Here is a 14,086-nt window from a genome sequence, read left to right as displayed (position 1 = left end):
ATGCTTTTGACATTTTTGGCCTTTGGAAAGAAGTATGTTGCTAACAGGCCCAAGGACATTTTGACTTTTAGCCAAGAAACTGGTTACTTTTCTTTGGGGTCATTTTACCCTAACTGCCTAGCCAATTCCTATCTCCTATTCTTATCACACCATCCTCTGAAGAGGTTACCCAAATTGCCAATAGGGAATAAGGACACAGACCACACTGGCATCTTTCATGCTGAACAGGGACACAGGATGAGGCAATTGGGGTACCCCTTCAGTGGGTCTATCAAAAAGACTCCCAGGTTGCATAACTCTTATCTACAGGGGCGAAAGAGAGTTCTTGACTGGTGAATAGGAGATGTGAAGGAGAAGTAAAAGCAAGAGTAATTAGCATTACAAGTTCTAGACAGGGAACTAGAAAAAAGTCAGAACAGGGCAAATTTCAAATGTTTATATGAGGGCCCATTGGAATTTCTTGACAACGGTTTCCAAAAGCATCCCTCTATTGGGTTCCTCCTCATTTTTATTTTGTCTGCCAAGGCTGGACTCAAGAGTGATGGATTCAGGATTTGCTTTCAGGTTTTTGATAGCTGTTGGAGTGGTTAGAATCAGTGTCAGTTCCCTCTCGAGGGCTTCACCATGTGGAGGTTTCATAACAAATCTGCTAGAATGCTTCTAGGTAAATACTATTAACTCTTTATAATGTTATAATGTTACCTTTCTCCTTAAAATTATGTATGCATGTGTGTGTGTGTGTGTGTATGTGTGTGTGTGTGTGTGTATGCACATGTGTGCCTATACATGTAGAGTCCAGAGTTCAACCTTGGCTGTCATTTTTCAGGTACGGTTCATCATGTTTTGTAGACAGAGTCCCTCATTTGGCCTAGAACTCACAAGTGGGCTAGGCTGGTGGGCTAGTGAGTCTCAGGGATCCTTCTGTCTCCAACTCTCCAGCACTAGGATTACAGACGTGTTATCATGCTCAGCTTTTTTTATTTCAAATTTTTGAGAATGTCATACATGAATACATGGTATTTACATCATTTCTGACCCTCCTTTTCCCCTTCAACTATTCTTATCTCCCATCACCCACGTTTCCTTCTCAAATTCATAACTCTTCTTCTATAATTATTGTTATACCTATGCAAATGTTTATAACATACTGAGTCCAATTACTATTGCTCATATGTGTATAGGTTTAGGGCTGACTTAAGCAGGCTTGGGCAGCTATCTGGGGTCTTGTACGTGAAGAAGACTGACTATACCTCTTTCAGCAGGCTTTGGCTGCCTGTACCTCTTCATGGAAGGGTGGAACCTTGTGATTCCCAGCTTGTCTAAGTGGGTTCAAAGGATTGAACTCAGATCCTCAAGCTTGTGTGGCAAGCACTTTACAGACTCAGCTGTCTGCTTAGCCTCACCCTGACCCCCAATTATATCCTTAAGGTTCAGTTTTCTAGAAATTATCTGAGAATTGATGAAAATCAAGTTTTGGAAAGTAACACAGTAATATGCATCCCAAACACCCAGTGCCCAGGATGTGGTGTCATCTCAAGCTCATCTTTACTAGCTTCCACATTCTTTGTCCACTTTTGCAGGTCCTTGGACTTCCTTTGACTTGGTTCATCTTGAATGCTTTCATCCAGTTCAGCACTCTTGGCTACAGCTAAGTGAACAGAGCTGACAGTCTTTCTTGTGTGAGGCCAAGCTCCCTTCAAGACCTGCTTTGGGGTGGGGGGGGTCTCCTGTATAATTATTTCCCACAGATCCTCTCCTCTGCTGTTTAATAACATCATTCTCATGCCATTGCCTCAGTTAAAAACTGGTCATCTTTTCCATCCTCAACATAAAATCAGTCTTTGAATTTCTCCTTATTGAGAAAAACAGCCCTTTCCCAATACCCTCTGAAGCATGCTTGGACCACTGCTGCCTCTATTTCCATGGAAATAGCCTTACAATTCTCCTATGTCTCCCTGCCTCCTGAATTTGCACCCCCCCATCCGTTTTCTTCACTGTGTGCTACCATCAGGAGTTGTCCTCCACACTCAAACACCGCACAAAGTCACTTTTTTGCTTCAATCTTTCTTCCTTGGCTCCCAGTTGATTACAGAGCTAGACCTGTAAGGTAGACTAGGAAACAAGACTGTTGTGTCTTCTGTCCTAGCCACGCAGCACCCTGCCAGATTCCTAGGGAGTCAGCTCTACTTTGCTTGCTTTTTATTCATTTACTGCTTCACACATCCTGGATCATCAAACCTGTGCTTTCCTGCTTTGTTTTCTGTACCCCCCCATTAAAATATAAGCCACAGAAAACAAGGACTTTGTTTTGCTCCTTAGAGTACACTCAGCACACAAAACAGTGCTCCATTGTAGGTGATGAAAAATCATGTTGACTTTGCCAACATATTGTTTCCAGGTTGTGTTCCAAGGCTACCTCTGCGATGAAGATTCCCTCTTCCTGCTCTTAGTAGTGGGATTGTGATAACAAATCTTTTCGATTAGAAAACACATTCAATGTAGTTTTTAATGCTAACATCTTAATTCACACATTTATTCACATATAAATCTCTCTGGCTTATATGAGCTGCTAGACGGCAGAAATACTCCTATCCTAGATGTCTGTCATCTTATCAGTTTATAGTAGACCCTCAAAAAGTGTTCAGCAATGAGTGAGTGAACACGTGATAAATTAGGAAAGAGAAGCAAAGGCCTGGAATCAATCTCTCTCTCTCTCTCTCTCTCTCTCTCTCTCTCTCTCTCCATGCATCAGAAGAATATACACAAAAATCTACCCTACATAATCAAAATGGTCTCTTTGTTTGTGAAAGGTTTCTCTGTAACCCCAGTTGGCCTGGAACTTGCTATGTAGATCAGGCTGGCCTCAATCTCAGAGACACACCTGCCTCTGCCTGCCTGGTGCTCTGATTAAAGGCATGCTCCATCATGCCTGTCCTTCTTTTGGGGATTCTTATGCTGGTAGGTGGTATTGACATTAGATTGACCTTTGTAAAACAGTTTAACAAGATAGTTTGACTCATAAAATCAAATAGATAAGCTGTTAATCTACCAACTTGAGATTTTTATGATGAAAATACTGAGAGATTTCAACCTTTTATGAACTTCTGCCTTTATTACTAAAGGGGTTATATTCTATAAGAATAAAATAAGATCCTAGGGATTTGTGGATATTTTATGGTATATTTCAGATGTTTTTTGGCTTCAGGAACATCAACAAATATAAAGAGGTTTCTCCAAGTGCAATTTCATTTTCATATGTGTCTGTGCAGAAGAGAGGAAGGGAGAAAACAATAGCTCCTTTGTTTATCTGTGACTCTTTTCAGATATGGTACATGATGCCCAGGCCCAGGTTTCAGTTTGGATGAACCCATTTCTCAGGCCCACATTTAAGACATTGACTGCTATTTGTATTGATCAGATGGCCCAGGGAAGCCAATAACTGTCTTGTCAGTTGTTAAAAACTATTTGTGGTTGGCATGCCTCAGGATGGGCAGAGCTAACAAAAGCACAGATAGTAAGTTGACAGCATCAAAATTCCTTTAAGAAATAAAATTATGGGGGCTGGAGAGATGGCTCAGCAGTTAAGAACACTGGTTATTCTTGCAGAAGACCTCGTTCAAATCCCAGTACCCACATGACAGCTAACAATTGTCCGTAACTCCAGTTCTAGGGGATCCGACGGCCTCCTTTTTCCTCTGCGGGCATTGCATGACACAGGTGCACTTACCTACATGCAGGCAATACACACATACACATAAAATAAAAATAATAAAAATATTTTTAAAAAAGAAACAAAATTAGGAAATTACAGTGTAAAAGAACACATAAGAACTAGACACCTCAAGCATGTAATTGTATATTTATTTCTCTTTTTAAAGAACACTCCTTAACGTAATTCAATATACAAACTTGGTTTCACAGAATTATAATCCACTATATAGCACAAAGATAACCCAGATTATGTGTGTGCATGCACACCCTTGTGCGTGTGTGTGCACATGTTGCTATACCCCTCCCTCTGCTCCATTCTTCTGGACCTACAAAGGCTCTTTCCACCTTCAACACTTATCAAAGTCATTCTGAAGGTTATATACAAAAGACATCATCTTCCCAAGAGTTCCTTTCCCTCGAAGGCTTCTCTTCATTCCCCCTGAGACAGCCAGGAGTGACACTTTCCCTGTACAAAAAGGTAAGGTGATTTCCCCTAGTGCTGATGTTAACCCTGTTACCTTGTGGACAGGCTGATGGGAAGAGCTGGGGAGCAGGTCTCCAACACCATTTCCCACTTCCACACCCAACCCTCAAGTCCAAGTGCGACCCCTCTGTGTAGCCCTAGTTCCAGTCACTATTCTGTGCAGCAAGAACCAAGATTATTTTAAGCCCAGGTCTTCTCCACAGGCAGTGCACAGCACTACCTACCAAGCCACCGGGCCGGCCGATAACCAAGCTCTACATAGTCCCATGTGCTTTGTCACTTTAATATTTAAAGACACTCTACCATAGGTCTGTGGCAACCTAGTGTCCAACTGAGTTACATAAAACTGTACCAGTGGTGCGCTTGTACATATTTACAGGGGGCGGAATGTTTTTCCCATATTTTTAGATGAGTATATAGATCAACATGTTCACGTAAGACCAAATACTTTTAATATTATTTATAACTGATTTATAAAGCTTTGAAAAAACTCACAATAGCACATTGTTTACTTTAATGCTTTACGGTACTATCCGTTTAAAATCACAATCAGCACTTAAGTTACTGTCAATCCAGCGAACAAGAGACAAAAAGAATTTACAAGTTAAGAACTGACTGATACATCCTTTACCTTTTTTGTAACTAATGCATAAGTGCAGAATAAGATACTCTAGCTTAAATATCTTGCTTACAATGTACATTTTTTGTTCTAGTTATGCAACAGTAAACCCCATGCTTCACATAGAAAAGCAATCCACAACATTAAGAAAAAATGTACAATTTATGAAACAAAGTAAATAAATATTAGTATTACAGAATCAGAGCTGTACATAAAAGCTGTTCAGTTTTTATCATATAAAAATATGTTTTAGTGCAACCTCACATATATATTGATGCTGTTTTCCTTTACATCATTTAGATCCAAGTGTCCAAAAGGGGAAAGAAATTACATTTATTACAAAGCAGATACACAAATTCTAAAATATGTACAAATTACTGCTAAAAAATGCTTATAAGAATATAAGCAAAGTAAAGAAAAGGCACAAACATCTGTACAATTTTTAAAAGTACCAGACCCAATAGGTTAATTTCAAATTTTGTTTTGGTCAGGCTCAAGATGACTCGTTAATTTACCTAATTCTTTCAAAATAACAAAAGTATATATAATAGCCAACTACTGTAACTTAGGACAGGCATGCTATAAACTCGATTACCTCTATTCCTAGAAAAACAACAAAAAAGGGGGAAATGTGTAAATGAAAGTGTCCATGCATCTCAGATCAGTGTAGTTGATTCTTTTCCGAAGGTTCGGTGCCTTCTTCTGTGCTTGACGATAGCTCCTTGCTGCTGTGAAATTCTGCCTGCTTCTCATCCACACGACTCTTGCTGTAAAACGTGGAGTGAGCTCCCGCAGTCTGTGATGTACCCAAACTGTCCTTCTCACTACTGTGCAAGTCAGGGTGGGCAGCTGAGGTACAGGGTTGACCTGGCTCAGGCCCGCTAAAGTGTCTAATGCTGACATGTGCACTTTCCAAGGGTTTCTGGTGGGGCTCCGGCACCCACGAGGGCTGATCGGCTCCAAGCAGTGCTGCCTCTTCTGTGGCAATCCGGAGAGAGGCGATGGCTTTTGTACAGGTCTGTATATTTTCCTCCTGTTCCCTCTCTGTAGCATTTAGGCTGTCTTCTGAAGTGCTCTGTTTCATCAGCAGCCGTGGGGAGGAGGGAGAGCTAGGTAGACCAGATGACTGCAACACGTGAGGGGCTCGCTTCTCATGCTGCCTGGCGAGAGGGTAGGGATCCTTGGTGAAGGCCTCCCTCGGTGCTCCTTTCTTCTCTTCAGATCCCTCCATGGGCAGAGGCAATGTGGGTGGAGGATGTAAACCAGAAAGGGCCGGCGGTATGGAGTGAACCATTTGGATCCCACCCACTGGCACCATGGGGATAGGAGCTCGCACTTGCTGCTGAGAGTGGAGTGGAAGATGACTGAAGACCGAGTCTGTAGGACCCTCAGGGAAAAGGCTGGAGCCGTGATGTTCATAAGCACCTTCTTGATCTCCGTAGAGACTGAAGTAAGGAACCTGAGGTAATCCTCTTCTTAAATTCTGTACAGAGAAACAGAGCACCAAGTTCACAACCCAGCACTATTCTTCTCACGTCAAGATTCCTCCCTGCCCCCTTCCCCAGACTCAGGACCTAGGCAGGATTCACTACCTAACCCATTACAACTTTCCATTTCTCAAAACAAGAAATTTCTCAGTTGTCTTTTCCAAGCCTTGAATGGAGGTGTGGGTGTGTGAACAGTGACTTTTGTTTTTCAAGGGCAAAGTGCTAAAGCATTCAGTGTCTTTCCTGCTAGATACAGACACACATTTTGGTTGTTTTCTTCATAAAAGCAAATGAAAAGAACGGATTAGCACCAGGAAAACTTTATTAAGCAAAAACCACTAGTAAACACTGATGAGATTTTTAAATAAAAGGGAAATAGGATGCCATCTGTTTATGTATTAGTCTGAGTTGAAAGATTTTTCTAAGAGTTGGTAGGAGTGACAAGTTGACAACAGGCTTTTAAGAAAATTTTTTTTTCCACAAAAAGGATGATTATGAGAATTCACAAACTGTTTCCTTTGTTGGAGAGGTCTAACAAAGAACACAAGATTCTTCAAGTCCTGGTTCAAGGCTGTTTAAACCTTACAGCGATAGCAGTGTTGGAATGAATCTATTCACCTAGAGTTGTTAACCATCATATTTGTTTAAGAGTTAACGATTTATTAAATTTCATAGCTGGGAATCAAAGATGATCATGCCTTAATTCCTTAGATGATATTACTTATGATATAAATGTCTTCTTGGAAATCAATGAAGTAAAGGATACTTAAAATTTGGGGCAAGAATTCCAGGATTTTAGTATTGAGAATGAATTTATTTTCTCCACTTGTTTCTGTGGCAGAACACAACTTAAGGCTGCCAGATTATCAGACTTTAATGAGATTATCAGAGTTTTAATTAATGTGACTCATTAATAAGGGGCTCCACTGGTTTTTGTATGTTTTTTTGAGATATTAAAATAGATTAAAAACTTATCAAGTATGGCAGTAATTTATGAGATCTTTTTCTTTAAAGTTCCAATTCATCTCTATGATACTTCAGTTCTAAAATTCAAGTCCTGACTCCTACCACTAACGATTTACCCAGTTCTGTTTAGGTTGGAGCCTTGCTCCAGAGAAATCGTGCATTACACCTGATTTATCTGTCATGCTTGGCACTTACCCTCCTCTGGGCTATACCTTATTCAAGCTACAACAAATGATTTATTGTGGAAGTGCAAATGAAATGGTATAATCTCCAACCCCAGAATCACCAGGACTTCCTAAGCTGGGAAAGGTAGGAATCTTAGGGCTCAAGGAAGAACTTCTTAAATGCTATGCACACATAAATCGTTCTTGTTTTCACTCTGGTTTAGAAAAGGGCAAGTGTTCATCAGACACCAGGTAAGGTCGAAGAACTCACATGCCCACGATAATCATCTTTGAAGAAAATGAATCATTTTAAAATCATAGTTGTTATAGATTTTAAAATTTAAAATAAAATATAACTTGGTTATTTTTCTATTTTACTTTTGTCTGTTATTTCATGATAGCCTCTGTGTACAGCTCATGAGAACGCACACTGTACTGGTGTGCTGAGGAAGGAGCTGGCAGAAGGCCCTGGGAGGCACGTGCTAACACACAAAGCCTCTTGAGATCTCTGACTCCAGGATGACACGAAAGTGATGAATCAGTCTCTAAAACTAGCACACCTATCCCATCCTAAATCCAATAAAATTTTGTGTTGGCCATATAAGTTTTGGGTTCAGACTTCATTGATGTGAACTTCAGTGACTACAACGTGGAAGTAAATACACAAATGTGTTTTTGTTTCGTTTTGTTTTTTGGCTACTTGGGCCTTATAATACGGTGGACACACTCCATCTCATTTAAATCTCTGTAAGAAAACAGCAAATGCTCAAATGCTGAGCTTCACTGTGCATCATGGGAGGAATATATATATATATATAAAATCTCACAATCATACTATTACACATCCTTATACACATATACATTCTAGGTACCAGATCTATCACCCTACTCGTGTGGGAGATCCAAGCTTCATAGGGACAGCTGGGAGCAGGAGGAAATGGCAGGCGGGACAAAAGAAAGGGGGCTACCAAGCACAAGTCCTTCCTTGTAAAGACCCTGTCCTAAATGTGCAAACACGGGGGACGGGGGGGCTTGGTGTGTTTCCTTTTAGGACAGACATATCTATGGCCCACCTCCGTGACTACCGCAGACTTAAGAACAGAGGCCAAGAGGCAAAGCAACCTGTCTAAGACCAGACAAACGAGGAGTGATTGAAGCCTGACTGTTTCACTAAAGAAAATCGTAATCTACACTACACACTGAGGATCTGGACTCCTCTGTCATTTTCTTTTTATCTACAAAGATTTGAAGATGGAAACAGACATGTATATATATTTTTTTAGATGATTAAGGCGAGAACTGTAATACTATTTTCCCTTCACTGAGCCATACATAGAACGTAAGAGTATTTATCCTAAGAATGAATGCCAGGGACTACTAGATTTTATTATCTATCTTAAAACGAAGGGCAGAAATAATAGGGTGCTAAGAATCCTAGTGGTACATGCTGCCCCCTCTAAGTCTTCCTGGCCCTAAGTCCAGACTAAACCAGATAATTAGTATATCACACTGAGCTCCAGGGTACCGCCACACCACAAATCACTGCCCTGTGAAGCCTTCATCAGTGTTTGCAAAATGACAATGTATTGTGAACAGAATTTCTGTGAAAAAGGACTATGCTTAGCAATATCCAGTTGAAGTTTTCATGATTATTGGAGAGGCTGAAGCCTTCATCTGAAAGATCAGGAGAAACACCTCTCAGAGCATGGGTAGGTCTATTTTGTTCTGAGTAGGAGAAGAGAATCTCATTCACATATCACAGACATTAAAGTGGGATGAGTCAGCGTAAATGATGACTCAAAACCACTGCTCTTGCTTGGGCCCTGGCTGTGCTCTCTAGTATCATGAGAACAAACAGCAGGTGACACATTTTCTAAAGAGAATTGGACTGGGTAGTAGGCCAAAGGCTTCCAGTGGGGAAGTTTAACAGCTATGTTAAACATCCAGTTGAGCTGGCATTTAAAAAAGAAACAGCAGCAAAATAAAACAAACAAGCGGAACCCCCAAAAATTGGTGCAAATTCAATAACAAAACTATTTTTTCCCAACAGCTTTCTAGTCAATCACAGATTCAAAAGGAGATTAATTCTTTTACTACCTTATTCCTCTGCTTGAGCTGTCATAATTTTTTAAGCAACAACAGCACATGTTTAACAGTATGCTAACTCAGTGACTCTGTTTTCATGATGCACTGGCTTGAATGGGCTCCGCCAGCCTCACACGGGTCAGCTGCCACCCACCTGACCAATACCTAAATAAAAGCTCCAAGGATGGTGGGGCATGGCTGGTCTAGTGCTCTCTGCCAGTATCACCACATCTTTATTAGAGGAGGCAGTTGATACTTAGTCCAGACCTACTATCAGACAACTGGAGGGATTTCCAGCTTCCTATTCATGCTACAATGGCTTACCCTGGCTGTACAAGACTCCTCTTTTTGACTATTGCCAAGAACAAAATCTACGGACACGTAGCTCTTTTTCTTAGCTTGTTAATTTATTAGCTTGGCAAATAAGTTATATCCAGATTGCTGGGTATGTCTCTGCAGGACTGCACCATTAAGATGAACTTGGTACCCGGCTTATGAAACAAAGCAAGAGGATGTATGGGGGAACTGGGGAGCTTTCCTGAAGTCTGAAATTGACAACCTGGGCTTATGATTCAAGGTGGCAGTCGGTAGGTGACGAGAGGAGGGAACTGGCCCTGAAAGCAGGGATAGACAGAGCTGGGAGGAGGCGGGGCTTCCTAGGCCTGGGGAACACTGTGCTGCTGTCAAGCAGACTCCAGAGCTAAGAGACAACAAAGCCACATTTAAAGCAAACTAACTCAAAAAGTAGCATGCCTGTCTGTGCTCTCTGCCTGCCTTACTCACTTTTGAAAATCTTACCCAATGGAAAGACACCTATGGCTTTCTATTAAACCTGTGGTTCCATAATCACTACTGCCACATCTTAGTTTATAGTAAAGGCTACACTAGAAACCGCAGAACATTCTCCCTGAGCTCCCTGACTGCTTATTCTCTGGGCCTGCATTCTCACTCAGCATATACCAGGTGGTAACAGCAAGAAATGCGGACAATTTAAGTCTTCGGTTTCTAAATACTAGAGTGTCACATTCCTTTTCCAGTTCCGAGCAGTTTCACATGTCTGCCGACATTGGGCAATGTAATGAGTATGTTTTAAAAACATTTTGGAAGTCAAGGAGTATGACGGGCTGAGTCCTTACCTGGTTTAGAGTATATTTCACCAATACCCAAAGGTCCTTGATTGTTTGTCTATGCAGGCATGACATTCCCAAGGACTTCACCTAAAAGTTTTGACTCATGTTTATAATGGTCAACCTTAGAAAACCTTCAGAAGGCTTCCCCTGTTCCCAGCTGGAAGTATATTCCTGCTCTGATGCAATGTTACACTTAAAGTAATGCCACAGCTGTGTTACTAACACAGCCTATGATAAAAATGTCTTCCTGGGGCTAGAGAGATGGCTCAACCATTAAGAGCACTGGCTGCTCTCAAAGAGAACTCAGGTTCAGTTCTTAACACCCACATAGCTGCTAACAACCATTCATAAATCCAGTTCCAGGAAGTCTGACATCCACTTCTGGCCCCTGTGGGCACTGTACATATGGGTGTGCTTACATACATGCAGGTAAAACACTCATACATATAAAATAGAAATTGATTCATTAATTGAAAAAGTCTTCCTGCTATGTTCAGTAACCAGGTTCTCTCCAGATTGAGAGATACCCATTTTATAATAAATGCCTCAATTGTGTTATCAGGAGGTGCCAATGTACTGCAGCTTATGTGGAAAGAGAACACGAGTTATACTTACAGGAGGCCCCAATACAATTGGCTCTGTGTGCAGATACTGCCCCATGGACAATGGTGGGTTATGATATAAAGCCCTTCTAGGAGATGGTGCTCTGATGGAGGTCATGTATCTTCTCTCTCTTCTGGGAGAGAGGTCTCTTCTGGCCGAAATGTCTTTTCCAGGAGACAATGGCCTCCTTGGGGACAAATGCCTTCTTGGTGAAGCATCTCCTTGGGACATCTCTCTCCTCAATGCAGCTTCCTTTCTTGGTGACAGATGCCTCATGGGTGACAGATCTCTCCTAGGTGATAAATGTCTTCTGGGTGACAAATCTCCTTTGGGTATCAGATACCTCTTTGGCGAATTTTCTCGACAAGGTGAAGAATCATATCCTGGTGAGGAGTGGTGGCTTGAGGGGGAAAAGTCCCTCGGGGAGGAGCTCTGCTCTGAAGACAGCATGGCCTCCTCATCCATGCAACTGGGGATGTCCAACCTGTCTTTGTCTGGTTCTGAGTCTGTACTTTTGCTCTGGAACAGCCTTTGATATTCTGTCATCTGGGTATCTTCACAAGACTCACTGGGTGTCATGAGCTGAGTAACCTGAATACTTGGCAAAGTAACCAAATAGCTAATCAACGAAGAATGTCCCAGGGAGCTTTCTGAAGGAACTCCATGGGGTACAGCGCCAACATTGACAGGCAAGGAGGAGAATCTAGGAGGCTGAGGACTAGTGCTTCGTGATCTTGTTTTGGGTGTCAAATCTCCCTGGTCATCAAAGTCATCATCATCTTCATCATCATCATCATTATCATCTCCATCTTCACCATCTGATTCCTCAGCATCTGAGAACTGGTGATCAGTTGAAATGCTGGACATGCTATGCTTCTCTGACGTTTTGTGCAGATCTTCCATATTTTCTGAAATAATCCAACAATAATGACAGTGATAAAAACCTAAACATTGAGGCTAAGAGCTAATATGGGCTCCATCTCTTTCCACAATCCTTCCTTCACCCACAGGACCCCTGAAGACAATCATGCATCTGAACTCTTATAGCTTTCCCCAGGCACTTACCTGACCCTACATTGGTTCTAATCTTTTTATGTATCTACTGGGTTTCATCCTTGAGAACTCCAGAATAGGATCTATATTTCAGACTTCAGAGATGTCTTATTTGAAAACACTAAACAAATGGATGTGGATAATGTTACTAATGATTGACACCAGAGAGAAAAGAAAAGCAACAACCTGTCTCTCCGAGTTCAAGTGCAAACATTCATAAGTGGTCTATTACAGGTGGTTTGACTGACACCTAGATTCTCTGCTGAGGTTAACAATGGATATTTTCTACTAGGGTTCCTCTTAATAGGAACACTAACATATGAAGATGCTTTTTAAATTTCCCCAAAAGCTTCACAATCATGTATCAAACTTCACAGTTTTAGATAAAATATTTTTAGATAAAAATATTTTTTCTATTAAGCCTTCTCTCCCCTGCCAAAAGTTACACCCAAAATGCCTTTATTTTCTCTCAGTAGATTTCAGACAATTCAATGTGTCACTTTTATTTTCTGCAGTGAGTATTTAATGAGATGAAAAGTAATTGCTGGGCCATAAAGCTCCAGTATACATACTGAAGAAGTCAGTCAAGGTACACACCTGTTTCCTCAGTCTCTGTGTCATCCACTGATGTCATTGAGACGCCCAGCTCCAGACATTTTTTCATGTGTGCTTTAGATTTCATGTGTTTTGTTAGGTTTCCTAGAAAATACAACCAATAAAAGAAGAGAAATGAACAGGATGTCAAACTCTATTGATTGCTGCGGGTTGTGTGGAATGGCTAATCTGGAGCAGCATATACTTGTTTTTATCATCCCTCACTCCAACCTTAAGATGAACAATCCAATTTCTAAACATCAGTCCCTGAGAGCTTTGGCTCAGAAAACTCAGAAAACTCAGGTTTTCTTTAGCCTAGAAGTCATGTGGAAGTCCAGGGCCAGGTGTTTTTATGAGTAGACAGACTTGGAATTCTAGGCTTTCCTGCCCAAAAAGTGATCTAGTATCTATGGAAATGGCCAATCATTCAGAATCCCACATTAACAAGGCAACACACCTGGGAGAAATTTCAAAATGAAATATTCTCACTATAATCCAAGGGCCCCAGAGACCTTTTTGTATTGATCAGAAACAGATCAGGATCCAAGAATCCTCCCCGGTCAGAAGAAAAAGCCACCCACAGAAACCATTCCTACTGTTTAGTATCTCTCTGTTAGACAATGGTAGCACATTTTCTAAGAGCAATTTCTCAAATTCTGAACCACCCATACATTTTAATAATGATGATAAATATATTTATATATATACACACATATATGTGCACATATAACTATCCATAGCTATGGCTAAATTTACATTTCTGTAGACATATATAATTACTATATGCATATGAGGAAAAATTTTAAATATAGATCCAATCACCCCTGATCTAGAATCTATGGAAGGAAAAGGAGATAAATATATGAATATATACATATATATTTCTTTACCATAAAACTTATCAAAAGAGAGTCAGGGATTCAGGTGTATGGAGCCTATACATTCACTTTGATGAAATGTACATGTCTGTTTCAATGTTACTGTCTTGACAATGTATTAACAGTATATCAACACATGCCTTATCATTAAGCACAGGCTTCCAGAAGTCTAGGTAGAAACTCAGCCTGTTGAAAGTTTCTTTGTCCCTTCTTCTAGGGCTGTCTGTGTAGCTTAATATTAGTTCAATAAATGTCACAATTTATTATTTTATTTACTTTATTATTAATTTATTGCTTATATATCTAATAATT

General features: G+C 40.7%; 1 protein-coding gene across 6 annotated transcripts in view; it reads right to left on the bottom strand.

The window, feature by feature from the left end:
• Positions 1 to 3,842: 3,842 nt before the first annotated feature.
• The window catches only part of Hivep2 (human immunodeficiency virus type I enhancer binding protein 2), a 209,274-nt gene continuing 199,030 nt past the window's right edge, over positions 3,843 to 14,086 (bottom strand). For all 6 annotated transcript variants that reach the window (XM_029561963.1, XM_029561964.1, XM_029561962.1 and 3 more), the window contains 3 exons: positions 12,900 to 13,001; positions 11,262 to 12,157; positions 3,843 to 6,297 (listed from right to left, as the gene is read on the bottom strand). In XM_029561963.1, coding sequence (XP_029417823.1) covers positions 5,476 to 6,297; positions 11,262 to 12,157; positions 12,900 to 13,001 — 1,820 coding nt within the window. In that variant the 3' untranslated portion in view covers positions 3,843 to 5,475. The remainder of the gene's footprint in view (positions 6,298 to 11,261; positions 12,158 to 12,899; positions 13,002 to 14,086) is intronic.

The sequence above is a fragment of the Nannospalax galili genome, unplaced genomic scaffold (assembly GCF_000622305.1).
Source record: "Nannospalax galili isolate Female #2095 unplaced genomic scaffold, S.galili_v1.0 scaffold154, whole genome shotgun sequence".
Lineage (NCBI taxonomy): Eukaryota > Metazoa > Chordata > Mammalia > Rodentia > Spalacidae > Nannospalax > Nannospalax galili.
Note: the sequence above shows the minus strand (reverse complement) of the source record. Positions and strands in the feature narration are given on the sequence as shown.